This window comes from Monodelphis domestica, chromosome 1, assembly GCF_027887165.1.
Source record: "Monodelphis domestica isolate mMonDom1 chromosome 1, mMonDom1.pri, whole genome shotgun sequence".
NCBI classification, from domain to species: domain Eukaryota; kingdom Metazoa; phylum Chordata; class Mammalia; order Didelphimorphia; family Didelphidae; genus Monodelphis; species Monodelphis domestica.
Genome location: NC_077227.1, coordinates 452,194,987 through 452,222,796, shown reverse-complemented (window position 1 = coordinate 452,222,796; position 27,810 = coordinate 452,194,987). Strand labels below are relative to the sequence as shown.

Below are 27,810 nucleotides of genomic sequence, written 5' to 3'. Positions count from 1 at the left end.
AGGGACTGTGTCTTAATTTTAAACTAGCCTTGCTGGCACTGAGCATAGTGCTCTGCAAACTCTAATGTCCCAGGTGTAAGATACAGTGGTTGGGAGATACCTTCATTGCAAGAAAGACTGTGTCCTGCTGGAGCAGACTAAGATGAGATGAGACATAAGATTTGTGGTAAGGTCTAGGAGAAAAAGACTGCTTGAGATCTTTGGAGAGAGGGAGTACTGGCCTGAAGTTTGGGTTTTGAGCCTTTGGGGGGCCTGATTTTGCAGGCCTCTTATCTAGTTCATAAGATTTTGTGGTGGGACATATTGTTGATGTCTCTGTCGTTCTATTCCTGAACCACAACTGGGATCCTGAAGGAGGTTAGAGGAAGAAGCAAAGGGCGGGGAAAAGTTTCCCCTTTCACTTCCTCCCCAAGGTTAGGAGCCGGTAATATCCCGGGAGCTCACCAATTGTTTGAGTCCAATAGTACTGGAAGAGGCGAAAGCTACTGTCTCCAGATTCATTAGTGCAGAGGGCCAAGCTTATATTCCCGTACTACTGATGGAGTCCATACTTTGGGGCTTTTGCCCCACAACAGAGCCAGGAAGCCGAATCTCAGAAATTGAACTCCCCTCGCCCTTCCGTCCCCACCTTTCATTAGCTTTCCCTCCACAACGCGCCGCATGTCTCGGAAAAATAACTTGGCAAACAGGGAGCCGTTTATCTCTTTTATCTTGGGGACCTATCCAATTAAATAAGTGCACATTTACATTTGCATCCATCAGGCAGGAGCGCAGAGAGCCTCGGGTTTGCTTGGAGCAAATAAAAGCAGATTTCAATATCATCCGGGTGCAGGAAATGAACGCGCACTCTGCGCCTGCAGCGCGGCCGGGCTGGCGCGCAGCCTGCAGCTGAACCCGTTTCCTAATGTAGGGAGACAGACAGACTGAAGAACCAAGGGACAACTAGAACGGAATGGTCAAGTCTCTTGTTCTGTACCATTCTAACTCTGGAAAAAAGCACATTCATTTGGGCATCTCTTCAAATCTCCATTTACATCCCAAGTGTGTCCGCTACCCAAAGCTTTAGGGTCTCCAAGTCTAGAGATGTTTATGACAAAAACGAAGCCACAACAGTGTCTTTCAAAATGCATGCAGTTCCCAAGAAGGGCTGTGGAGTTGTCAGGAGATGCCTGGCCAGATCTAGGATCCTCGACTGTTGTGTGTTGGGAGGTGGGGTGAGGGTGGGAGAAGGAAGATAGTTCTCAGGCTCAAAGTCCTTGTCAGAGCCGAGCTGAAGGCTAGGAAATGGTTGAAATTGAGGCCCAATAACGCTCTACTTCTCTCCCAAACCCCGTATAACAATGCAACTTGAACTCCACGAGCCAGTCCCACTATCTGCTGGTTTTGACTCCGTAGAGAAATTAGGTTGTATAGTGCACTAAAACGCCGGAAAATCAGATAGAAGTACTACCAAAACACCTAAGCAAAAATTCTCTTAGAGAGTTTCTGAGCGAGGGCTTTAGCAACCAAAGGACCCACGAAGGAAGCCTGGGCCATTCAACACAGAGCCATCTGAGAGTATCATCACTCCATCTACCATCTTACTTGCCAAATAGAAAGAGGGTAATCAGGAAGACCTAAAGTGGGACTGGAGTCCTAAAGAAGTCAAGAATTTGGGCGTGGTGAGGTTGCATGGTAGAGTTTCCACCTGTAGCCATACATCTACATCACAGATGGAGGGGAAAAAAAAAAGGCATCTTACGAGAGGAAAAACTCTACCTAGTGTGACTTGCGTTTGAGCGAGGTGAACCAAAATGCCATTTATCCCAAAAGAAAATCCAGAGGACAAAGGAGGTTCGGGGAAATACAGAGTCTCAGAAACTGCATTCATGCATGGCCCTGCTAGGGGCATCTATGGGGAGAAATGGATTAAGCGAGCTAGGTCTGGAACCCAGCAAAAAGACTCCTCTAGACATCTTGCAGCGGTTTCTCAGCTCTCTCGAGCGTCATTTTCGTTATTGTACCGTGGTCCTGGTAAATTTAGTCAATAAATGGACTGACGAGGCCCCTGCTGGAATTCGCACTTAGGAACGATAAATCAGGACACGTCTAGTTAGCTCTCCAGCACACCCAACCCCACCCCTTCCAGCTCAGCACGTTGAAGGAAATCTGAAGCCTGGGAGTCGGTAACCCTCCACTGGCCAGCCCGTAGACCCCCTCTCATTCGAATTCCCTGAAGACTAGGAGGGGGTGGTGGTGTTCTCTGAGAACACCATTAGGTACTTTCTGAAGCTTGGAGCGTCCAGAGGAGACAACCCAGCGACTGCGCCTTCTCCTCAAAGAGGAAAAATCGACCTCCAAACCCTGACGACCCTGGCCGACCCCAGTGACCCAGACCAATCCCCTTCTCGGCAGTTTCATGCCTTCCCCCAGCCGCCTGTCACTTTAGAGCTGTGGGGAGTTGCTATTTGCTGTGGCAGCTGGGGAGAAAAGAACTGGTCTAGCTTGATGTGGGGCGGGGGTTGGGGCAGTCCTGGTGGCTAGGGCTGGGGAGAATGGGGGGTTGCGGGGTAGAGAGAGGCAAAGCCTGATCTGCCCTTTCCTTCTCGCCCTCCCCCTGACCCTCTTACAAGCATGATCTCCTGGGGTAGTCCAACTTGCCTGTCCTAGCCCCTGGGCCCGGTAGGCGGCGCCTTTCCTGCGCGGGTTTAGATCCTTCGGTTCTGGGGACCAAATTTCATTTTTTAAAATTTTGGATAAATGCCTTGTTCTATGATTGGCAACTAGTTAGGGACCGACAGGTGTGAGAGGGAGGAGGGGAGGAAAGATTCGAGCTCGAAAACAAAATACCCCCTTTATTCGGAACAGCAATCTTAACATGCTGTCCTCACATCTTAAATCCCAGTCAAATCCAGTTTTAGTGCATCTCCAAATTGTGGTGAATTAGGAGCAAAATCCCCTTTGTAGGTTCCCTCTTCGAACACCAGGGACTGTCCAATTTTAAGTTCCTTCCCAGAGGTGAGGACAAAGATCGTCTCTGGCTAAAAACTCCCCATCCATTTCTTTTTCTAGGCCTAGAGCTTCCTTCTGTCCCTTGCACATTACCCTGATTTTCTCTTCATTCTCCTCCCTGCCCCCCTATTCTCCTCCCACAGAAGACTGCAGCTTTGTCCTCCCTCCCACCCCCCGCCAGAAATGAACTCCGTCTCCACCTTAACCCTTCTCTCCCCCTCCTTCTCCAGCCACCCCCTCCCCCCACCAACCAGGTCCGATGGGAGCTGGAGGGGACTTTATTCAACCCCCGAACAGACCATCTCTATTGCCACAACCTGGGGTTCTCTCTAGTCAGATGACTGGCAGGACTCTAAATGGCAACCCTGCTTACATTTCGAGGGGAACTCAGACCGTCCTTGATCACAGGGGCCTAGCTGGGGCTCCAACCAAAGGATTTCTTATCCAGCTCTGCAAAACAGCTTAGCCTGAGACTCTTATTAAAGAGCAAATGACAAAGCCTAACCAAGCCGCCATCGAAATGCCCGGAGAGCACGGAGTTACCTCGCGCAACTTTCGCTCCAGTTACTCAAACTAACCAAGTCCAGTGTCCGCAGGATACATACTTACTGGGCAATCACGCAGTGACACCTCCCACGTTCCCAACACACACTGTCTTCGTTTCAAAAGCCCGTAAATTCACACACTCAACCTTGAGAGTTTTTGAACACTGGGTAAAGAAATTAAACTTTTTTTTTTAAACCAAAAGCATAGAGATGTTTCCTTAATTCCTTAAACCTTTGACCAGCTAGGCTTTCCATGTAATTAATAAGACGAATCGAGAAACAGTGGTTAACCTAGCTCTGGTGGAGAATGCGTAGAAAAAAATGGCCGGTTCATACTCTTGACTAGTGTTTTGAAAAGGCTGTGTGAGGTACCCGCAGGACTAACCCTTGGGGGCAGGATTCCCTAAGAAAAGGGATCCCTGGCACCCGGCAAATAGCGATGTCTAAAGAGGTCAGTAAGGAACACCAAGCGCTCCGAACCCAGCGAGCACTAGTGAGAAACCGACAGAAAGCTTAGAAAGTGAATTCAATCGATTAGCTAAGCATTTTAAATCTCAGGGTAGAAACCACAGTGCCTACGCGGTTCAGTACTCATTCAGCTTTAACTTGGCAAGCCTGAGGCATTAGTCTAATTCGTCATTACAAAATAAATTTAATTTTGTTTTTAAATTTCGTTGTAACTATGAGGTTAAAAAAACTGTTTTCTAACCAACTCGACTCATTTTCCTATGAAAGTTCGTCTTAAGACTTAAAAACAAGGTTATTTATTTATTTATTTTGGTTAGAAGAGAGGGTGAGAAGGTATTTGGCATACATGTGAAAGAATCTCAGAGATTAACTAAGCGGGGGACCTTGAGAGAAGGAAGTATGAATGAAGAAACCAAAAAGTCTGAGAGGATGGAGTAGAGTGATCTCAATTTTTACAAAGAAAATAATTCATAATTACAAATATTATCTAATGAATATGTAATTATTTGTAATTTCAGCTCAGAAAAAAAATTGCTCCATTATAAACTGAGTCACAAATTTAAAACTCCACTGCACCTTAAATTATCGGGGTCATTATTTTTAAATTCCTCAAGTTCAAATATAAATGAGAAGCACCTTCTTTAAAGTTAAAAATATATTTAAAATAAAGTGAAGTTTTGCCTATTTTTGAAATAGATAGGAAAACTGTATCTTTTGAAGAAAAAAAGAATGCCGCTGTTCATTTTAACTGCTCCTGATATTCTCTAAAACGATATTATGTACAGACGCACTCTTTTTATACCCAGAATTGTGGCTTAATTGAGCAAATTAGTTACTCTTGTCAGGAGTGTTTGGGTAGCAACACCTTCTGGAGCACAGAAAATTTCCCAGGAAGTGAAATCCACCAGCAGCCATTCATCTCCTGGGAATATTGAGAAAGAAAAAATCTCTTCTATTCCTGAATTTCCAGTTCTCTGATTAGTCTTGGAAAAGTTTTTAAAATGTCTTTGTGATTTGAATAGTGTTCTAACTTTGATTTTAAGATTTTTACATGTTCAAATTATCAATTTAAAATAATCATTTGATCTGGAGAGGTGGAGTGGAATTGGAATGATTAAGGGCAAACCAGATTAATTTGATAATGGTCCCGATAAATTATGTAAATCAACTTTAACAATAGAAAACAACTTTGCAGAATAGAGGCCTGTTTCTGTTATGTTTAGATCCTTTCCAAGTCCCTGTCTCTCTTTCTACCCCCTTGTACCTTTCTGTTCTCAACTCCTCCCGCCCCATTCCCTTAACAACACTTTCCAAGTGCGCTGGCTTGAAATTCAGGACAAGTGTGACACCTACCTGTGAAAGCAGGGAACCATTTCCCTCTTGCCCACCCGGCTGGCCCGGTAAGAAAGCTGAGCCAGAATTGACAATTCGGGAACTATTTGTGGTGACAGAATACTAATTTAATTCAATCAACCCAAAAGATCAATGTAAAATTTTTTCGGGAGGGTAGGGAGCAGGTAGTGGTGTCAGGCAAAATGGGTGCTGGACAGTGATTTGGGAAGGACTTTCCCTGGTGAATACTTTCATACTCATTCCTCATATTAAGCCCCCAAGTACCTTTGAAATAGTAATAAGGGCTAAATCCGGCATAAAATCGAACTCATTAGCTAAGTTCACCAGCTGATTACTTTGCATAAAACACGACACTGATTGGAAGTAATTAGGTTAAGCGATGGTACTTGGTGTATCTACAGCACACTTTTCTGTCTCTTCCCCGGGGTGCCTCATTGGACACACATTTTTGTTTTCTCTCCCCACCCCACCCCACCCCCCTTCACTATCCAAGGCTTTATTGGATTCTCTTTTCGGTTTTCCCCAATCAAACCTAATCCTGACCCAAATTTGGAGTGCTGGCCAAGACAAAGTTCTTGGGCCTGAAGCCTATTTCATTTACCTCTGGCTTTCGACGCCAGTTCTAAATATTCTTTGTACCCTTAACATATCCACTTAAAAAAAAAAAAAGTTATAGTTAGCACCTTTTTGTCACAGGCTATGGAGATTGTCTAGGTTTTAAAAGGGGAAAAAAGTAATGAATGGCGTTCATTATGTTAAAATCTCTTTTAATTAAATATTTTGCATTTTACAAAGGCGACTGCAGTTTTTTTTTAAATCTAATAAGTATAACCTGTTTCCTTTCTTTAATAATACTTTAGCTCATACCCAGAAAAATCAATAGGTGTAAAAAATTAAATTAAACTTGTATTTTTAAACTATGAAACAGTTCGGGAAAACACAAATGTATATATTTATATTACAAAACAACATTAAATGCCTGTACAGGTGTCTTGATTTCATAATTTACTTCAAAGATATTGTATTATCAATTTAAATACAAAATGCTACATTAAATATACAGAATAAGATTTAATACAAATCCTTTTTTTAAATTTTTCTTTTCAGTTGGTTAAGACATTTTTGGTGGAGATGTTTACACTTTTACGCCACTCATCTCCATAAACTATAAACTTTTGGATAGGAGGGTTTATTTTTCTCTCTTGGTGGTGGAAAAATAACTGCCAAGGCCATGTTTTAATAAATTAGAAAAGTCCTGGGCCGAAGCAGCCCGTGTTAAATGTCGGACATACCTTTCTTCAGTTCAAAGGGAGAGTCTTTGCACAGGTCTAGCTGTGATTGGCTTCTGAGCATTTTCGTTTCTTTAGCCAAAGCGTCCGCTCGGTTCAACACGGTCTGGTTTAATCCATTGAAATGCGGGCCGGGACCCGGGGCAGGACTCGGCCCCGGCCCAGGGTGGCCGTGCAGGTGGCCAAAGGAGCCATAGTTCGTGTAGCCGGGATAGAAAGGGGCAGTGTAGTAGAGAGGCCGGGACAGAACTGCACCGCCCGGGAATGGGCACTGAGCGGAGGGCGAGCGCGCCGGGGTGGGAGACGAGCGGCTGCCAGGCAGGGTTTGCCCGGCAGTGGGCCCTTGCCCTGGGGGAGGGCCCTCACCGCCTCCGCCGCCGCCTTCCTTGGACTTGTCCGAAGAGGTGGCTATCTCTGCTAATGACCACAGTTTGGGCTTGGCTAGTACCGCCTGTGGCGGAGAATGAATAACCGAGGGCCCGCTGGGGCCGGAGGGCAACTCTCCGGCTGGGTGTGGGGCTGAAGCTCCTGGGGGATGGTAGTGTGGTGAAGGCTCCTCGCCCAGCCTTGCAACCTGGCCAGTGGGAGAAGGGCCACCAGCCCTGGGACCCCCTGGGAGAGCGTCCAGCCGGCCCTCGTGGGACTCTTTAAAATCCGAGTCGCTCAGATTGCCTTCTGCTTCCTTGCTTGCGGGGGTATGGGGCCCCTGAAGCCTTTCGCAAATAGGAGCTGCCTTCTGCTCTCCCCCTGCCATTGAGGAACACAGAGTTAGGGACGCCTGAGCCCTCCTTAGCCACCCCTATCCAGTACGCTCTATTTCCCAGCTGAGCCCCTGGTTCTCTGATCGAAGGGTAGCTAGACCACTGGGCCAGGTCCTCGGCCTTCCTGCCTACTTCTAATATTCCCTAGTTCACCATCCCTCTTCTCCTTCTCCCCTCAACCTCCCCACCCCCACATGCTCCTCTCCTAGATACTCGATTGAGTGCGATAAGGTTTTCCACCCACCCATATCTTTTCCAACCTCAGCCTAGGACCCCACTACTTTACGCTCACCAACCTGTTTCTGGGGCCTCTGCCTCTCCCTTATCTTCCGGCTTTTGTGGTTCATCCTCATCGTTTTTCTCCAAGTCGATGTTTTCTTCTTCTTCCTCGTCCTCGCTCCGGTTCCGCGGGGTCCAGGTCATCTTGTTCTCCTTCTTGAGGCGCCTTCGTGCGTTGGCGAACCAGGTGGAGACCTGAGTGAGGGTCATCTTGGTAATGATGGCCAACATGATCTTCTCGCCCTTGGTGGGGTATGGGTTCTTGCGGTGCTCATTCAGCCAGGCCTTTAGCGTTGCTGTGGCGTCCCGGGTGGCGTTTTTCCGATAGGCTGGATCCCCATAGGGATAGGACCCTAAAGGTGCAGCGTAGGGATGGTATCCTAGGGACCCCGCCATTCCCGGGGTGTGGTCATAGGGTGAGCCCTGCGGAAGAGACAGTCAGATAGCCCGTTAGAGTATGGAATCAGACCCGGGCAGGCTAGCTGTAAGGCACAAAACGACGTGTTTTGTTCCAGGCAAAACACCAGATCTACTCTGAAAGGGAGCATGGCCACAGGGGACAGCTCTCTGGCCTACTGTGGAACACGGGTAGTGGGCCTAGCCCCTGAGTAAAGCAGGGAGGTTGCCCCCCTCCATCCTTTTCTAGGCCCCCAAGACAGCTGAGGGTCTAATTACACTTGCTCACAACCTCTGGGGACCAAGAAGCAGTTCTTGGGGACAGCATGGTGATATCCTCGCACATCACAACCCTGTTTGCTGGGCATTTCCGCCTTTCTCGCTCACGGACACTGCCACCTCATTCTTGACAAAACCCGGGGGAGAGGAGCAGAGGAGCTTTGACTTCGCAGAAGCCGAAGCCTTTCTCCTGCCATCATACTGTAAGACTGATGAGGTGGAGTTACTGCAGATATGCAGAAGAGAAATAAATGCTAAAAAAGGAAAACCCCAATGCTACTGCAATCAAACGAAACCAAGACCACCAGCAGAAACCGAGGGGCGATTTAAGAAAGTGCGCCGGTACCAAAAAATCCCGGCTGCACCGCAGCTCAACTGTCCTTTCAGAAATGTAATACCTCTAAATCGGATTGCAGAGATAGGATTACGGATTTACAGTATTTTGGAGGACTAATTAAAGGCGAGGCAGAAGACATTTACATATGCTTATCACTTTTTCCCTTTGATTAAAAAAATGAGATGAGGAAAAAAGAATACTCTAAACAAGGTATCCAGTGTTCTAATTAAACGATGCACCTTAATTGTCGATTGCTCTGGTGCAGCTTACCCTGAAATTACCCTTTTGCAAACCCAAGGCTTTCCCTTCCTACCCGGAGGACACCTCTTCTTCCCTGGGAAAATACTTTGACAATTTACTTAACACAAGGACTAGCTAGATCAAAAGAGCTAAAGTTTGGAATGAGGCACTAAGCCACTTCATTTGTTCCTCAGTGGAAACACAAGGGTAACCTAGCCAGGCGAAGACCTTTGCTTATACAGCGCCCCCCCACCCCCAACCCAAGCCTAGCCCAGCCCACCCCAGCCACCCACAGTCATAGAAAGACACAGCTTTCAGCCCAAGCCGTTTGCCAGGCAGCTGGAGCTGTTCCCCCCGTCGGTCTTACCACGTACGAAGTGAAGGCGGCGGCTGCTGCGGCAGCTGGGTCCGTGCCATACTGGAGGTGAGAGTTGTAACCCGGGGAAGGAGCGGTAAAGGCGGTAGATCCAGCGTAAGGAGAAAAAGCGGAGCCCGAGGAAGATCGGCCAAGTTCATCTGTACGGGGTCCCGAGATGACGCTGGTGCTGTAAGCTGGACAGGAATAGAGCGCCAGGGAGGCAGACGGCTGGTACAAGTAGCCCTGAGGGTAGGACATGGCCAAACAGAGGCATACAGTGCCCGGTGCAGTCGCGGAATGGAACCCGGTCAGTCCCCTAGGAGCAGAAGTGCCGGGGCGGCTGGGCGCCCGGCACAAGCAGGACGGGCGGCTAAGCACCTGGCCTCCGGGCTCTTCGCGGCAACCGCGGCTCCTCGCTCACTCCCCGCGCCTGTAGGGCTAACGCTGCCGCCGCCTCTGCTCCTCCTGCGGCTCTTCGCTCTCAGGGTTTTTTCTTTTTCTTTCTTTCTTTTTTTTCTTTGGATTGGGGGGGCTCTGCTTTTTGCTTCGCAAAGGTCCTGCCAAGATGCTAAGTTGGAAATTGAGGATTCTGACGCCTTCTACGCGCCCCGAAGCTCCTCCTTCCCGGGGTGTTGTCAATGGAAGGAATGGCAGGATCCTGCTGGGCGGCCGCAGCCAACCCGGCCGGCAGGAGCGCCTCTCCCTCTCCCTCTCTTCCTTTCCTTCTCCCTCTCAGGCTAGCTGGCTTGTTCCCTTGCCCCTCCCTCCTTCTGTCTCTCCCTCCCTTCTTCCCTCCCTTTTTTCCTCCCCCTCCTTTCCCCTCCCCTCCCCCCCTTATCCCCTTGCTCCCTCTCAGTTGCAGACTCTAGTGCGCCGGCCCCTGGATGACAATCACATCCCAGCCGCGGCGATCAGCTCCAACTTTCTTCATTAGCTAACTACTGTTGGAGCCGTCACATTGCTGAGGATTTATCGCAGCCAGGATTGCCCTGGAACACAAGCCAATCCGTTTATGAAAATAAAAGAAAGGAGGTTGAATATTCGCTCATTTATTTCCTGTTTTCTTTCCACAGTAAATAACTGAGCGAATCTATAACGGAGATAAAGAGTGGATGTGAAATTGACTGTACATGGAGACCCCTGACCTACAGAGGCTTCTTTTCCCTACCTCTTTAGGAAACCCGGATCAAGTCTGATTAGGCGGAAACGACGAGGCTGCAGCTATGTGCCCCCGAGAGAAGACTTACAGCATCAATGTTAAGTGTGGAGTGAACTGGCCGAGTCCGAAGGAGGACTCCGCCAACAGCAGGTGTGCAAGTAAGGGGCTCTTTGCATTAACACGTTTGTCTCCCGGGCTTTTCTCCACACTGCTGGGAGTGCCGGAGGTGGGGCGGGGCTGGTATCTAATCTCTCTCTCTCTCTCTCTCTCTCTCTCTCTCTCTCTCTCTCTCTCTCTCTCTCTCTCTCTCTCTCTCTCTCTCTTTCTCTCTCTCTCTCACACACACACACACATTCTTCTCTCATACACCCAGTCTCCTCCTCCCAGTCTCTGTCTCTTTGTCTCTGTCTCTCTGTCTGTCTCTATCTCTCTGTTCTCTCTGTCTGTGTCTGTCTGTTTCAGTCTGCTTCTGTCTCTCACTGCCTCTCTATTTCTCCTCCTCCTCCTCCTCCTCTTCCTCCTCCTCCCTCCCTCCCTCCCTTTCCCTCTCGCTTTATCTCTTCTTTTCGGAGAGACAGATAGGAAGGACTACTAGAAGAAGGGGATTTGGTGGCGGCAAGAGCTTCTCATTCCCCCTTCAATGACAACTACCATAAGCGACTGCTGTTTCTTGCTCTCTGCACCTAATCAACCATGCCTCCCAGCCTCCTTTCCTGTTCCGGCACCAACACGCCCATTTAGACCTGGGACTCTTCCTTCCCGCACCCCACCCCTCCAACTCACTATGGTTACACATTCACTCCCTACTGAATCTCTGAGTTTGGTATTGGAGCACGCTTGTATCCGGAAAATATGTATGAAGTCTCTTGCATACATAAATGCTGAAACCCACACACTCGAATGCACAAATGCAGAACCAAGCAATACTGAAAGACCCCAGTCACAGTCCACACCCAGACATATGAAAAAAACTCACATATCTCATACGCTGCCTACTGATATATACACATAGTCACTGGCCTCAGTCAAAGACACATTCAGAGTCACAAACTTAATATACACAAAAATAAACAGTCTTAAACACTGCCACACAGTCTTTTTCTCCAAACAGTATTCACACTCAAATCTCTGCCCTCTTCCTACCATGCACATTCTCCTTCACAAGTTCTTTGTCATAGAGTCACAACGCCATTCTATTTGACACCCCAAAATGGTTAGTTGCGTTATAAATGCCTCAAGAATGAGGCTAGCATAGTTGCTGGGCACAAAGATCGAGAAATACTTAGCTACCTCATACCACCATATACCACTCAATATACATACTATATAGTCTCGTACATGCTACATACAAACTCACAGTCAAGTTTCTTTGATGTGCACAAGTCACATTTTCTTTCCTTGCTTTTTGCCTACGCTAACAAACTAACATCCATACACAGAGATTGTACACATTCACATTCCCTAGTTTGTCTAGATGAGCCAAGTCTCCTCCTCTTCCCCGCCCCGTCCCTCCTTCTTTGGTTCCCCCCTAGTGATCTAAACTGCCCCAGACTACATTCTCCGAGAGCCTCTCTGTCCGCCCCGCCTCCCAGCCTGGCTTTTACCTCTGATTGGACGTCGGCTGAAACTGGCTCCGCCCTCAACGTCGACCTTCTCCTCCTTCCGAGAGTCACTGCGCCAGCTACGGGGGTGGAGTTGGGCGGGGCGCCGTGGGCGCTATTGTCATGGAGACGAGAAGCCAGAGACTTTGCCTGCTGGACTGTGCTGACTGGACCCGAAGCTGTTGCGGGGCTGAGAGCGCAGAGCGGTGCGAGGTGGAAGTGGCCGGGAGCGTAAAAGAGAAGCCGCCAGGCCGAGCTGAGAAGGCAAGTCCTGGGTAGCTTATGAGAAAGAGGCGGCCCTGGGGCTCTGAGTGCGGCGCGGGGGAGCGCCCCCCCCTGGCTGGGCTGAGCTAGCCCGGGAGCTCCTCCGCTTCCCTCCCACCCTCCTTCCCTTCTTCCCTCCCTCCTCCCGCCCCTTAGCGCCAGCCCTCGGCTCCGCCTGCGCCGCCGCGCCGCTCGGCTCCGCTGCAGCCCCTCCGGCTGCCCGCCCTAACGGTCTATAACGGCCACGGGCCAGGAGAACAAGTCCTCTGGCGCGCGCGCCGCCCGAGGGCTCGTGAGGAGACAGACTAGAGCCAGCTAGGCCCGCGCGCTGCCGCCACGGAGAACCAGGTGAGCCGCCTCAGGGGGCGGGGGCCGGTAAGGGGTTGACGTGGGCCCGAGGCTGGCCTCAGTGACCCGGCCCACAGGGTTTGGGGCAGCGCAACTTCTTAGGGACTGTGTCGAAAGCGTGTCGGCAGCAGTCCTCAGTTTGCCTGGCTGGCTGACTAGCTGTCAGTCAGTCTTGCTCGACTTTTGTGGGTGTCTTGCCACATCTTCCTCGAGGTCAAGGTCACAGCAGGGATTGCCCCAGGATGTGGTGCAGAATCTGAGGAGGCAGGGGAAGAAGGTGAAGGGGGGGAGACAATTTATGGGTCACTCTCTCATACAGTCGGGTGCTTTGGGCCAGCTTTTACGTGCTTGTGTGTTGTTCGAGTGCCCGAAGTGTAAAATCCTTGCGCACGCGTGTGTATGTGTGTGTGTGCGAGCGCGCGCGCATGTGCTTGTGCGTTCTCCCTAGTCGCAGCAATGTTTCATGTATTCCACTCTAATCCAAGGGGGTTGATTAATGAAATGTAGCCAAAGAGGTTAGTGCCATCATGAATATAAGAGTCTGTCAGGAAGACAACCTCATTACGTAATTGCACCACTTTTATTTTTCTGTATCATAAGAAAGGTGCTGTAGAGAATCCTGGAAGATACTGAAACATTTAGTTTGTGGTGCTATTGCTGTGGTTGTCATCTTCAGTTTATGTCAAATTTAAGACTCATTTCTTAAGGATGTCTCTATTTTCTGCTTTATTTGCACATTGATAGCTCTGTTGTATGACTGACCATCACAGCCATTTCCTAGAATAGAATTGTATTAAAATGTCAAATGGAAGGGCTAATCTTTAGCAATGTGACTGAATATGATGATCCTGATGACTTCACCATTTTAAAGGGAGCACCGTGTTTTGTTTTGTTTTTTAGTTTGATGGCTGTTATTACACATTTGAATTTTTATCTATATTTAGTTAAAGCATAAGTTTATGATTTGTTAACCTACATAGTTGTCAACAAGTCTATGTTCTGTGGTCCCTTTATGTCAGTGAAAGTATTAATTTTCCAAATATGGAGGTATGACCACATTTTCTAGACCGTGGCACTTGAATAACTTTTTCATAATTGATTATATAATTTGAACATTTTTTTTATTTTTCTCTTAAATGGAAGATACATTTGTGCTGAGATTTTTTTAAAATTAGAATTTACCTTTTCCAAATGTATATTTATGAAAGAATTCGATGAAAAGATTAGTTTGTCATATATAGTTTGCATGTGTACAATTTGTAATGTTTTATTTCATAAAGAACCTCATTTATGACAATTATAATAATTATTTCATTTTATATTTTTTATGTAACAAACATAAGTTTTAAATATACATGTAAATATATTTATTTAAATGTGTAGTCACTTCTTAGTATTTCCCTTTGGGTTTGATACAGGACTCACATAGAATACTATTGTCATTGTACAAAGTCAATAGACTTACCCTTATAATAGTTCTTCAAGAATTGAACTTTAAAGAGTAATAAAACTAGGTTGCTGTATTTTAAAGATCTGATCTTGCTTGTGTGAAACAAAACTAGCACCAAGGAAAGGCAACAGATTGGTTCTGTCATATCACTTTGCTGTTTTGGAGTGTACTTAAAGGATTATGATTGATAATGCTGTCTTGCAAAAGAATGTTGACACAGGTGTTCACCGTTATCTTAATTAAGATCCAGAAAAAAAATGTTGTCTATATGGTGTTATAGTAAAGGTAGTATATTTTTAGACATTTTTGCTTTGGGAAGATTTTACTGTACCCCAAGCCTTACATTTTCTCAGTCTTCTGAGGCAAGTATTGTATTTAAAAAAATATAAATTAATATTAATCATGATATTACTCTGCCACTTGTGACTTATTGGCTGTGTCTGGTATACCATTGGTTTTCTTTGTATTATGTCTCGATTGAATGATAAATACTTTAAAAAGCAATGTATGAAACAAAACATTTCAGACACATTTTATTGAGTTAATAAAACATCTAATAATAAATACATTTTTAGAGGAAGGAAATTTAAAGTACAAAAACAGAAATGCAATAAAATAAAAAAATGGATGCAAAAGAAATATAATTTTCATTCTTACATTTTTAACCCAAATTCACTTTTTCATATTTTTGTATGAGATAATCTCATTGTGTTTAGAGTGCCTTGTTTTTGTTTCAGACCATAAGTATGCTAAATGAGAATGAGGTAATTATTTCTTCAAAAGCAAATATCAATTTATTAGTGAAGAAACATCATGAATATATCATTACTATTTTAAATTTCTGAATTTTAGATTGTTGCCTTTAACATTCTCTACTACCATTGTAATAGCTTCTTTTGTTAAAATTTCTAGGCAGAAAAACAATAATAATGCTGGTAGTATTGATTATAAAATATAATGACTTAGGTCATAGGCTTTGATATAAATAATGTAATAAGATTTTTTTAACTCTTTGCAGTCCATTATTTCCAGAAAACTAGTTGCATATGACACTTTTTTATATTAAATGACAGTACAAAAAAGAGGGAGAAGAAAAGAGAAAGATGCAAAAGAAGCCAAGTGTAGATTTACAAGGCCTTTCCTTACATCATATTTAGTTTGTTAGAATCACATGACATATATTTAGAAAAACTATTTTTTTCTGAAACTATGTTTAAATCAGTGTAGTATTTTTATTGACAATTTGTCAATTTTTAAATATTTGGAAATATGACTAAACATGTTTAGTATGTTATCTATTTGAAATCTAAAAAACAATTGCCTTGCAACTCTTCTAAGAAATAACAATGAAATCTGAGATTAGTCTTTATTGGAACACCAAATTTAATTAGCTGTCTTCTGTTTTTATGAATAATGCAGAGTTATAAATATAACATCCTAATATAGTAGAAAACTTTGGAAAATTTTACATTGTACAAAAATGGCTAACGTGCTAAAATATCTTTATGATCATTGGGTGGATTAAATTTCTTATGAATGTTTTGTGAAAATGAAACACTTTGAAATATTTTCTTTCAGGGGTCTCACATGACATATTTGAATGTGGTGCCTATATTTGAATAATGTACAATCCACAATCAGCTTACAACTCTTTTTCCCAATTTCTACTTATTAGACCAGTGTGCTTTAGAAAGTATTCTTCCTTATTTGTACATTTAACTATTAAACAGAATAAATGGTCTTAATAGAATAATAACTAACTTATAGTAACAATGTATAATTTTTTTCTTATTCACCGAAACTACTCTTAACTAAGATGTTGATTATTTATGTCTCCATCAATACACAATATCTTTATATATGTGCTATACTTAACAGTTGAGCCTGGCAAATTATCTTGCTCTTTCTAAAATTGAAAACTAGCATTTTAAAATATTAAATTCACAATCCATTTTAGTAAGGTTCCAAAAGTAAGACAATAGAATATTCTCCTGCATTTGTCATTTAATGTAATCATCCTTTCCCCCTTTTTTTGTAGCTAATAATCTTCCAAGTCTTAATATTATTTTTATTTTTTATTACCAGAAGGGGTGTGGCATTGGAAATTAGTCTTGAAGTTCATATCTGATATCTCTAAAGTTCTTACTAGTTTTCTGTGATTCATTTAATAGAATCACTTCTATTTTTTTTTTTGCTTTTGATAAGCTTGATAGTTCCACAACACTTCTACTGTTATTTGCTTAGGCCATTTCTTAATTATGGGTTCTTCTGATAATTTACCAAATTATATGCTCAATTTCCTCCCACCCCTTTAATATTTTCTGCAAGATAAATACATACACACACAGAATTAGAGTCAGGGAGGGAAGAAAGGAGGGAGGGGGAGGGGGGAGAGAGAGAGAGAGAGAGAGAGAGAGAGAGAGAGAGAGAGAGAGAGAGAGAGAGAGAGAGAGAGAGAGAGAGAGAGAGAGAGAAACAACCCAGCAAATTATTAGTTTGCCAGAAATATTTACACATATCATAGAGAACCAAACCAATTTTATAAAACATAGTGTTATCTAAGATATGCTGCTGTAAAAACTTAAACTAGTTCTTTGAATAAAAACATGAATTCATTTTCCTTAAAATAATGATCAAATATAAGCCTAGTTTAAATTTCTTTTTCTGAGTTTGTAGGAATTATGGCTTTTTCATATATATATATATATAAACATATATATATATATAATGCTACTACCTCTTCAATCAAATGTTTGGGTTTTTCTTTCTTTCTAGTATACCATTACCCTCCTTCAAATCTTCAAGGCACTTATGAGATTTTATTTACCATTTTGTGTTAAAAATTAAAGTTTACTTTTTTGCTCAGTCTACATATTTGTATATAAATATCAAAAGCTTTTATAACTATTTTTCCTGACCTCTGTGTTTATTTTCTGAGTTATTTGTACCTCCTCTACTATTGACTTCCATATTATTCAGTTTGACATTATTTGGTCATTCTTTACTCTTTTGGGGTGATAAGGTATTAATTCTTATATATGGACACATCCATATGAAATAATGAGATACTGCTTTTAATATACATATATAAACACATATAAATGGGTAACTTATATTCAAAATTCAAGCAAGTTTTAGAGAGTCTTATATTTGTTTCCTTGTAAGAATGGCATTTTTGAGATTTTTTTGTAATTATTACAAATTTATTGTTTACAACCTAGTTCTTTTATGTTTTATTAAGATCAAATATTAGGATTTGGTTCATGTCATGTATGCTTAGTATTCTAAAGATCAAATGCATACAGATGTGTTCTGATTGCTATTACTAATTGAATCTGAATACTTATTTATGAGTTGAGATCCTCAGAAGAAGCGCAGAGTTACAGTTTTTGAAGCTGCTTGGTAGAATTTCCTAGCAAGTAGAACAAGATACAAGAGTTCAAAATATCGAACTTTTGTGCTTGCAATGATAAGTCTTGTGCAAAAAAGCTTAACAGACTAATAACTTTAGATAAAAAATCTTATGATTTTGCATAATTGTTGTTCAGATAATAAAAAGAATACTTATTATCAACTAGTTATAAAATTAGTGTGTTCTATAAAAAAAATTACCTTTTAAATAATTCAAATTTGTTTTTACCCGTTAATGATCTCTAATGATACACCATAAAAGCAAAACCAAGTGATACACACACATATCACATTAGTATAAATGAAATGCTATATTGATTAGCTTACCTGATAAACATAATCCCTAGCTGGTTGAAAAGAATAGATAGAAGGGTAGCAGGAAGAAAGACAACATAAGCAGTTCATAATATTTAAGCTTTACTAAATATAGGGAGACTGTATATAGCATATACATATATCAGATTGGTTAGGCTTGATAGCTACTGCTTTCACCTAAAATTATTTTTATATAAAAAAGTCATGTTATATGCTATATTCGAAGTATGATTTTTTAATGAACCAAAACATTACCAACTTCCATGGTATGTGTGTGTGTGGGGAGGGGGTACTTTTCTGTAGCAGCAATATACTTTTCAATAAAATGACAAAAATAATTCCTTGAAAGTGAAATGAATTCAACTTAGTTCATGGGAAATGTAGGAAATATTCTCTAATAGAAGCACATAATTTCATGTTTTAAGAAATCTAACATTTCTCTAAGAATTAAATCAGTTGAAATGATGATGAGGTAAAGGAATTAAACTAGTAAAAAGTTGAAATTAGTTGTGGGGGGTAACAATTGTTACTTTTCTCTTTAAGATTCTATAATCAATGGTGGATCCTCTAATTATATAAGAAGAAAAAGGAAAAATTATTCTGAAAATTAAGGTAATTTTTTTTATTATCACTTTTCCTTTCCAATCCTAAATCTTTGTCATTTCTAGGGACTTCTTGTAGACTGATGTTTTCTTCCAGATTATGGTGTGGAAATCATAAAGGTCTTCCTTGCAAAATAGTAGAGCTGGCTTCGCAGATGACTATGGGCTGACCTAGAAGCAACTGAAGTGTCCCTTAGGTTATACTCAGAACCCTACAGTAACTTCCTTCCTGAAGTAAGAACTGTAATTATATACAACCCTGTTGCATTTTAGTTTATAGGCACAATTTCAAAGATACATGGAGCCTGTTATTTCTCCCTATATTTACTTCCCAGTTCTCTGCTTATTTAAGTTTGGAATACTCTTTCAGGTTAATTAACTGGAAGCCAGAATTAAACTGTGAGGTGTTATGTACAGTCAGAAGACTTGTGGCTAACAACTGGGTTCCAGAATTCTGTCAAAGAGATGAATCTTTAAATGAAAGATATGGAGCTCATTTACATGAGTTCTTTTCCATGCTACAAAAATGTAGGTTTCTTTCCTTTTTTCTTTTAATCTTAGGCCTTGTGTAATAGACCTTTCTTCCTCCCTTGATGGGTTGGCTTGCTTCTTACTTTGCAGCTGTTGCTTGCCTGGCCTTATGGAAGACTTTGGTTGTTTTATTTTGGAAGATATCTTGAATTGATTTTGCATGTGTTATGTTTTCATTTTCTTTTTAAGAAACTTAATTTTGGTGTTAAAAGAATCCATTAAGATTTTTGAATGTTAAAAAACAGAATTGATTCAATTTGTTATCTGCATGGAGAGCCTCTTTCTCATGATGCTGTGTTGCCATGGTGAATATGCATGTTAAATTAAAAACAGAGTAAAACCCTTTCATAAAAGAACAATTACCAGGCCTAAGAATGTTTATTCAGGCTTAAATTATGCACTGTTATTTGCGTCTAATTTTTTTTTTAAAGGAAAAAGATATACTTTTCTGATCAGGAAAAATACCTGTCCTTTAAATTCTTCTATCAATGGAATAATATTAAGAGAAAAATAAATGATCTGTTCTCTGGTGCCTAGTTATATAATTAGAAAATTGGAAAGAATATGATAACTAAAATGGATTCTTTCCTTAAAAGATCTAGTATCCATTTGCCATCTAACCTTTAAGGAATCTGACTCAGTGTTCAAATTGGGTCAAATGTACTGGTATGTTTCCCTTTGCTATCAAGTTGCCAATCTCATTAGTTCATTGATAATGTAAAGGCAACAGTATAGGAAACCATAGAAATGTGATCTAGAAAAAAAAATTCTGAATAGAAATGGTTTTTAATCTTTTTAAAAAACAATTCAATGCTATTGCTAGAACTAGCTTTTGTTTCATATAATGTATATTACTTTAACCCCTTTAAATCTCAGCTAAGGTTATACATATTTAGCATAAAGAGAAGATATGTTTTAAAGTTTGTAGGTGTTGCTTCTCTTCTTAAAAGTATTGCTATATAATTACAAACATGGGTCTTCATTTTTCTTTCTGAAGAAGATCAAATAGAAATATATTACAGGATCAAAAATATCTTTTAATATTGAGTCCTTTTAGAGGAATGATTTTGATCTGAATTTTTCTTGCAAAAACAAAAAAAACCCCTTATATTTTGCATTGTTGATGTTGCCTTTTTAACTGAAATTTAGTCTACATAATGGATTTTTAAAAAGCAAATGAATAAATTTTAGAATCATAGGCTAATTAACAGAATCACTACATACAAAAGCAATATTGATTAATTTGGAACTGTGAAAAGAGGGCAAGCATTTCTGTTTTCAACTGAAATTTACTAATGTAGCAACCATTTAAATTAAATGTTTGTTAACATAATAGTGATGGCATTTTTCCTCCTCCTCCTTGTGGCTTTGTCCAAATAGATGTTATAGTGGCAGTTGCACTGACTGTTAAGTACTTAAATGATGACACCATTATGTGAAGTGATTTTGAAATGAGAGATTCTAGCCAAGAATTACATCTGCTCCCATCTCCTTCAAATCATACTCTCTGGCAGTGCAGATTATGATTGATTTGTTTGTGACAGATTGCAGGAAACAGTCATTGATTTTTCAATATTTTACCTTAAAATTATTTACAGTTGTAACCATGGGGAGGTATTTCCATGGGCTGTCAGCCCCTGAAAGACTGGGATAATATTCCCTGCTCTCTGACAAGACAAATTACCTGTAATGAGTGCAGTAGCTGAAGGGTATACTTTTATTTTAAAATATGTCAATAACCCCAGTGACTAAACGAATATTGATTTAGCATAATGAAGCCTGAGTAATGTGAAAATGAGCTCTTCAAGGAGCATGGTTAAGACTTTCTTTTTAGCTGGTAGCAAGAAGCTTTTCATTCTTTGCTGCTAGCTTCTGGAAATATGTGGCCTTTATAAGCAACTCATTAATAACGATAGGCAGGGTCCTGTATATGATAACCAGATTCTTAATATTTTGCCATTTCTTTTAAAGACAATTTCATAAACCTTATATGTCTTTTTTTAGTCATGGAATAGTTATTGATTTGCCTCCTGACATTTAAAACCAATTTTTAAAAAATATGCAGCTTTGGAACTACAGATAATGAATATTTAAGTAAAACTAAATAAATATACATTAATAAATATCAGAATAATCTCAAAATACTTAAAGTGATTTATAGAAGATATTTTAATATTTTATATTTTAACTATTAACAGTAGTTCTTCTGTACAGCAACTTTTGATATCAAAGCCTTTTTGCTTTTAAAAGTTTATCAAATGTTATTTTAAATAATACAAAACTTTCTCTTATGGAATCCAGAGATCCCAATACTTGAATTCCCTCTTCTAAAAATGATGATGGCAATGGAATATGTAAATTTATGGACATAGTTCACCAAGGAGCATCAAGTCTTTTCATTTGAGTAATTATACCCATAAGTCATTTCTCCTAAGAAAAAAAAAGGATAAAATGCACATAATGCCAAGAGTATTTGGCTGAAGAATCAGTGTTTTTATATAGGATATATTGGATATCAGACCAATGTCTTTTGTAAAACCTAATTCAATTTAGGGCAGCACTAATGTTAATAATGGCAGTCAAATCATTTTAAGAAAATAAACATGATGTAAAAAAAACTTTAGATTATTTTGCTGTGACTGAATGAAGATTCATGAATGTTATTCTTATGACATTTGAAATATTGAAGCAAAATTGAAATTTTTAAAAAATATAGTAACTAGAATACACATTTATTGTTTTGAGTTCTCCTAGGAATTGACCAAAGTGATATCTGTCAATTTCAAAAGTTATATTCTTAAAATAAATTTGGTGCTTTATAAAATATTGGAACCATCATTTCGTATGCAATAAGATTTAATTTCTCATTTCCACTAAAATTCCTTTCTTTTTTCTCTCCAGAGATACAAAAAAATATGATAATATAAGGGAAGCACCCTCAAACCAACTCTTTAACTTGATTTTTCTCCTAGTGGACTCAGCTCTGAAACTCTTAATTTGTCTCTCATGCATAAGTTGGTTGAATTTCTATCAAACTATTTCTTCATTTAAAGTAAAACAATTATGCATGCATTAATTTTTCTTCTCGAAAACATTTTTAAAATAAAAGTATACATATTCCTGGGGGAGGGGGGAAGGACCTATATTATACACATTAAATTGCTGATCTTATTTTAAAAGTGATAAGACTATAAACAATAATACTACTTGATCTCATTTATTTTATTTAGTATTTTATTTTAATATATGAATAAGAGAAACTATCAAGAAAAATAAATATAGATAATATGCATATGGAACAATAGGTTGCTTTGGGGGAATTATTCACTTTTTTGCAACAGATACTCCATTTTTCACCTTTTTTAAAAAAACTTAAATTACTTATATCTTTAGGGAAAAGAACAAAAAAGATATTGTACAGATTGTGTTTGGGAAACATTTTAATATCAAGTGAGTGACCTCATGTAGTTCATTTAAAAAAAGAGAAATATAAAACATCTTACAAAGAAGAATTACCTTTCTATATTGAAATTGTATTTTAAACAAATATTTTCCTTGTATACCAAACTACATCTACTTTCATTTATGTGTGTATAGATATACAAAATTTGTTATTACTTATTACTATTTGGTTTTAATCAGATAACCCAATATAAACAGATAATTCAATTTTCAGAACTTCCTCATTTCACTATTCAATGATTTTGCCATGAGCAAGCCACTGTGAAAGTTGGGCTGCTTAACACTGATTTTTTTTCTCAGCCTAGCTCATCTGAATTCTATTAGTAACATTTTTAGTAAACTACTTTGTCATGAGGATGTTTATTGTTATTTGTTTAAAATAACCAGTGTCTTTTTAAAACATTACTACATTATGGTTTTTTCCACTAAGTCAAGATTTGTTTGTTATTGTTTTAAAATAATAAGAGGCAAAGAAAGTTAAGTACAACTAGAAAGTAGTAAGTAAGGTACTGGACATGATAACTGAATTCTTTTTCTTTTTGTTTTTAGATTCAGTCGTCTTTGAATGAACTTTTCTACAAGTCTCCTAACTCTGTGGAATTAGATGAAAGGATATTGAAAAATCAAGTTTTCACATAGTTTAAATATCCCTGAATTTCTTGTATAGAGAGATCAGCCCCAATTTGTCATGCAGAAGATGATTACTCTCCATTGTAATCACCAGTGTTATTGGAGGAAAAATCAAGTTATATTAGAATATTTAAAGAACTTTTTATTATATGAGTCTTAAAAATAAAGTCAGTTGTAAAAAACTTTTTCTAAAATTGTCATTTGTTGGATTAAATATCTTTGCATACAAATGATAGATTCCCCTTCCAAAATATTTCTTCTTCAAATATGATATTTTACTGGTACCTTAATTACTTCTTATTCTTATGTGAAAAGCAAGAGAGGAAAAAGTCTGAAGGACATATTATGCATCTAATTTTTTGTATGTTCCACAATAGATCTTTTATTAGCTGAATTCAGAAATATGTAATAAAAAGTTCACTAATAAAGTACTTAAGACATTTTTATATTTGATTTATATAAAGAAGATGAAAATTCTTTACCTTTTAAATTTTATGTTCCTACATTTTATATGGAATGAATGATGATAGATTATCTCCTTTTTGTTAAATTCCATATGTGTAGCTCTTTTAACTCATACTTGTTCTCTGAAACTTGAGGGAATCCTCAGTGGTAATCATGTTACCCTTTGGTCTATTCTTTTATAGTAAAGTATAGTGTTTTCCAGCAGAGCAATGTGTGAAACTGGTAGATACTGGAGAAATTTATGAAATTTTACTTTAGGGTTGTTTTTTTGAACACATTGACATATACTCATTCCATGTCTTGAAATATTTTGAAATACCTAACAGTTCATAGATCTCTGATATCATCAATCAAGAATATTCCTCCAATATAAATTACAACTCACTGTTGTCCTTGCTGTTTTGCCTAGGTCATAGTGGGCTCTACTTTCTCATCTCATGATGAAAAAATTGAAAAAATGCAACACTTTAATCCTACAGGAGAATTCTCCCCACCCTTCTGTAATTACAAGTGGTATTCATGAATTCCTGTGCTGGGGAAAAAAGTCATCATTTGGTAGCTAACCAGCCAGGCTGGGTCTTAGATGACAGATATATTGTCCCCAAGCCATACTTAAATCTTTTCAAGCTGGGAATTATTCAATTCAATTCAACAAGCATTAATTAAGCACTTAACTATGTCCCAAGCACTGTGATCTACCAGAGCTTATATTCTGTTGGCACAGCCATTGAAAACTCAAAGTCATCACCACAGCAAGATGAAGGCATTGAAATAGGATATTAGTAGAGAATGGAACTGTAGATTCATAGAATTTTGAAGCTTTCAAAGAAAACTTCTAGATCAGGGGTTTGTCACCTAAGGTCCATGGATTTGTTTTTTAAAAACTCTTTCGATAATATGTTTCAATATAATTAATTTCTTTTGTAATCTTATATATTGAACAACGGTCTAAAGGCTTCACCAATTGCTAGAGGGATCAATGACATGAAAGGTTTACTATAGAATTTACTATAGAATTCTTATTTTCCCAAAACAACTAGAAGATGTTTTTCATTTTTAGCTTAATTTTTAAAATTCTGACCATAAAAATAAAATGAACATTCTCTATATAGAGCAGAACACAAAAAAGAGAAATTTATTATTAAACCATTAATCTACACATGGCTTTAAAAAATTGAATTCAACACATTACTTTAAAAACTGTTCAACTTGTCTATACTTCCATCTAAATGTATTTTCTGTTCATTTTTAAACTCTTTCAATGACCCTTTTATTTTTTGGCTTCACTCTAACTTTTACTCTCACCAATCTTAAAAAAAAATGGGGGGGGAAACCTTTTAAATAAATTAGCATAACAAAGCAAAACAAATCAACGTGGTGGCTATATCCAAATGTGTATGCCTATGTCTGCATACTATCCATCTCTCAGAAAATGGATAAATTGCTTCAGAGGTCCTCTGGAAACATTTGTCATTGCTTTCATCATATTTCTTAAGTCTTTCAAAATTGCTTTTCTTTACATTGTTGTTGTCCTTGTATAAATTATTCCAAGTTCTGCTTACTTATATCTACATCATTTCACACATTGTGTTTTCTGAAATCAGTTCTCATCCCTTCTTAGGCACAATAATTTTCCATTACATTTACTTACCAGAATTTGTTCAACAATCCCTTGATTCATGTTCTCTTCAGTTTTCAGCTCTTTTCCCTTTTGTGGGCATACTGTCCAATGAGGAGCCAGTCCTTAGAGTAAGAGCAGTGTTTTCTGCCTGCTCCATATCCAGTTGGAAACTTGATGAATTTGTTTTAGTACATACATAATGGAAGATATCTTTCAATGCATGCATATGCATATATATGCATACATACTCTCTGATTCAGATAATGCCTATGAATTCTATGACTTGTTTCCTGTCAGATTACTGCATAGTGATCAATCTTTTAATTGGTTACTAAGCTAGAACTGAATGTGCATACAAAAAAGAATGTACAGATGAAATATCTCCTCCCCGGTAGCTTCTAAGTGAGAAGAAAGACCTACAGTAGGCTCTAGTATGATAAAAAGGAGCAGCCTCAGCTACTTAGTTTATCTCTTCACCCAGGTCGTCTTGTGACAATGGCAATGTTGTTTCTTTTATCTTTGTTACATTTCTTCTTTCTTCATCTTAGGTGAAGAGGTATCAGAGATAGAATGGACCTGGTTACAACCTTATCAGCATCAGAAGATCGGAGGAACCATCAGAGATCCAACATTTGACAACCATAACAAGTTCTTTTGGTTGCTGCAGAAGTAGTGCTAAGTGAGGAACTCTGAGAAAGGTCTGCTGGGCCCAGCCTATCAGTGAATTGACCTGACAGTCAATAAACTCCTGTTTAAGGGAGCCAATGTATCTATGCTACATCTATAAGTGAATTAGGGGAAGGGAACTGTTTAGTAGTGTCTGCTTACTAAGATGAGTCCACTGTCCCCAAAGCTTAAGGTGATGGGAGAAAGTGATTCTCCACTTAAGATTTTTTTTTTTAGCTCTGACTTGTTCTACTTCCTAAGTAAATATCTCTTGTAGAAGATAACTGATGTTAACTGGTTAATAGATGCTGAGGAGAGAGCAATGGGTTAATCGATATTGGGAAGATATTGATGAATTACCATATTGAAGAGATTTTGATTGGTTAACATATATTTGGGGGGAATGTATTGGATAGGGGCTTATGAGCTATAATACTAGAGACTCTCAACCTGCAAAGTTACCCTTAGAATCTTGAGAAGGAGCAGTTGATACCCTTTAAAGCCCAGAAATGCTAGTCAAATGCAACTTGAGATAGTAACCTTAGAGCATATATAATCTATATTTCAAATTACTACTCCAAAAAAGGAAGTTTATTTTACTTGTGCCTATTCTCCTTCTAGTATTCTCCTTCTTAATTGCTCCACTTCCATCCTTGTTTTCCTGTTCAGTTTGGTTAGTTTTTTTTTTTAAACAATAAATTGTATGTCCAACTTCTTTTGTCACTTTCATATAAAAATAATATCCATCTACTACTATCCAGGAAACCCTCTACTTCCTCCATATTTGTAAACTCTTATTTTCAAATATGCAATTTATGAAAAATAGCCAAATTTCACCCTCTTCTTCCTTCCCACGTTAGTGTACTTTTTTATAATTCCTTCTCTTTGACTTCTTCAAACCCTCAGAACAGAACCCAAATCCTCTGTTTTTCTTATTAATTTGCTTAATACCTTTTGAAGCTACTAAAGCTGAAGGGATACTTTTTTTTCAGAATGTTAGCATCATACCATTGTCTATTCCATTCAGATTGCTCAAATAAATGGGCCTTTCTAGGTTTCTCTGCATTTTTGTATTGGTATTTCAAAGTTTCTACTCAGCTCTGGTCTTTTCATCAGAAATGTTAAAAGATCCTCTATTCCATTAAAGATCCATTTTCCCCCTTGGTCCATTTTTCTCCTATATGGTGTTTTTCAGGGCAAGTTATTGATTGTAAGCCTATTTCTTTTGACTCCTTAATCACTTCTTTACCATAGAGTCTGCCAGGTCTTATGTTATCATGGCTATAGTTTTTTGATCCTTGAACTTTTTCTTTCTGGATGCTTATTTTTTTTTCTTTCATGTTAAAGCTTTGTGACATTTCTGGGACTTTCTTTTGGGGTTTCTTTCAGGAGGTAGATTCCTTTTATTTTCACTTTTTCCTCTGGTTCTAATAGATGTGGGCAGTTTTCATTGATGATTTCTCAAAATACAGCATCCAGATTTCTTATTTTTAAAACCATAGTTCTCAGCCAGTATAATAGTTCTTAAATTATCTCTCATTGACCTATATTCTAGGTGAGTTATTTTTGATAGTAGATGTCTTGCATTTTCTTCTATTTTTTTTCAAACCTTTGAGTTTGTTCTAAATATTCTTTGCTATATCATAGAGTCATTGGTTTCTGTTTGGTCCATTTCAATTTTCAGGGAATCCTGTGCTTAGGAAAGGTTTACTGTTTTCTATTCTAAGCTATTTATCTTCCTTCCAATTCTCTCTTCTAAAGCTTTTTTTTTTTAATTTGTATACATTGCTTCATTTTTTTTCTAGATATTCTAGTACTTACAAGAAAAATCTTTCTTTTTCTCCTTTGAGTCTTTGTAGTTGTAATGGACTCTCTTCAACAGTTTGATTTGGGGTTAGATTTTTATAGTGATCTGTATCTTTTTCAGTTTATTCTTGTCCATAGCCCTAGCTTCTAAATTAGAGCTTTCTGCCAAGGCCAGGGCCACAA

At 39.3% G+C, this 27,810-nt stretch overlaps 1 protein-coding gene and 1 long non-coding RNA gene across 5 annotated transcripts; one reads left to right on the top strand and one right to left on the bottom strand.

The window, feature by feature from the left end:
• Nucleotides 1–6,107: 6,107 nt before the first annotated feature.
• Nucleotides 6,108–12,199, bottom strand: IRX5 (iroquois homeobox 5). Of its 2 annotated transcripts, none has more exons than XM_016428311.2 (4): nucleotides 12,060–12,199; nucleotides 9,306–9,853; nucleotides 7,704–8,109; nucleotides 6,108–7,393 (listed from the first exon to the last, which is right to left on the bottom strand). In XM_016428311.2, the coding sequence occupies exons 2-4, from the start codon at nucleotides 9,552–9,554 to the stop codon at nucleotides 6,633–6,635; spliced, it is 1,416 nt and encodes a 471-aa protein (XP_016283797.1). In that variant the 5' UTR covers nucleotides 9,555–9,853; nucleotides 12,060–12,199; the 3' UTR covers nucleotides 6,108–6,632. The 2 variants fall into 2 exon arrangements, with proteins under 2 accessions (XP_016283797.1, XP_007474936.1); XM_007474874.3 differs by having other exon boundaries at nucleotides 9,306–9,864; nucleotides 12,060–12,198.
• Nucleotides 10,175–23,500, top strand: LOC107650706 (uncharacterized). 3 transcript variants are annotated; one of them, XR_008915309.1, is made up of 5 exons: nucleotides 10,175–10,328; nucleotides 10,473–10,613; nucleotides 11,988–12,668; nucleotides 18,388–18,456; nucleotides 22,989–23,500. It is a non-coding gene; the product is annotated as an uncharacterized LOC107650706 (long non-coding RNA). The 3 variants fall into 3 exon arrangements; XR_008915308.1 differs by having other exon boundaries at nucleotides 10,178–10,605; XR_008915307.1 differs by having other exon boundaries at nucleotides 10,179–10,613.
• The last annotated feature ends 4,310 nt before the right edge of the window (nucleotides 23,501–27,810 follow it).

Excerpts from the sequence above, each read along its gene's own strand:
- IRX5 (XM_016428311.2), bottom strand. The coding sequence starts at position 9,554 with ATGTCCTACCCTCAGGGCTACTTGTACCAGCCGTCTGCCTCCCTGGCG. Across the intron at positions 8,110-9,305 it reads CCGCCTTCACTTCGTACGTG|GGCTCACCCTATGACCACAC; the intron begins GTAAGACCGACG and ends TCTCTTCCGCAG. Across the intron at positions 7,394-7,703 it reads GGCAGAGGCCCCAGAAACAG|GGGGAGAGCAGAAGGCAGCT; the intron begins GTTGGTGAGCGT and ends CCTCAATGGCAG.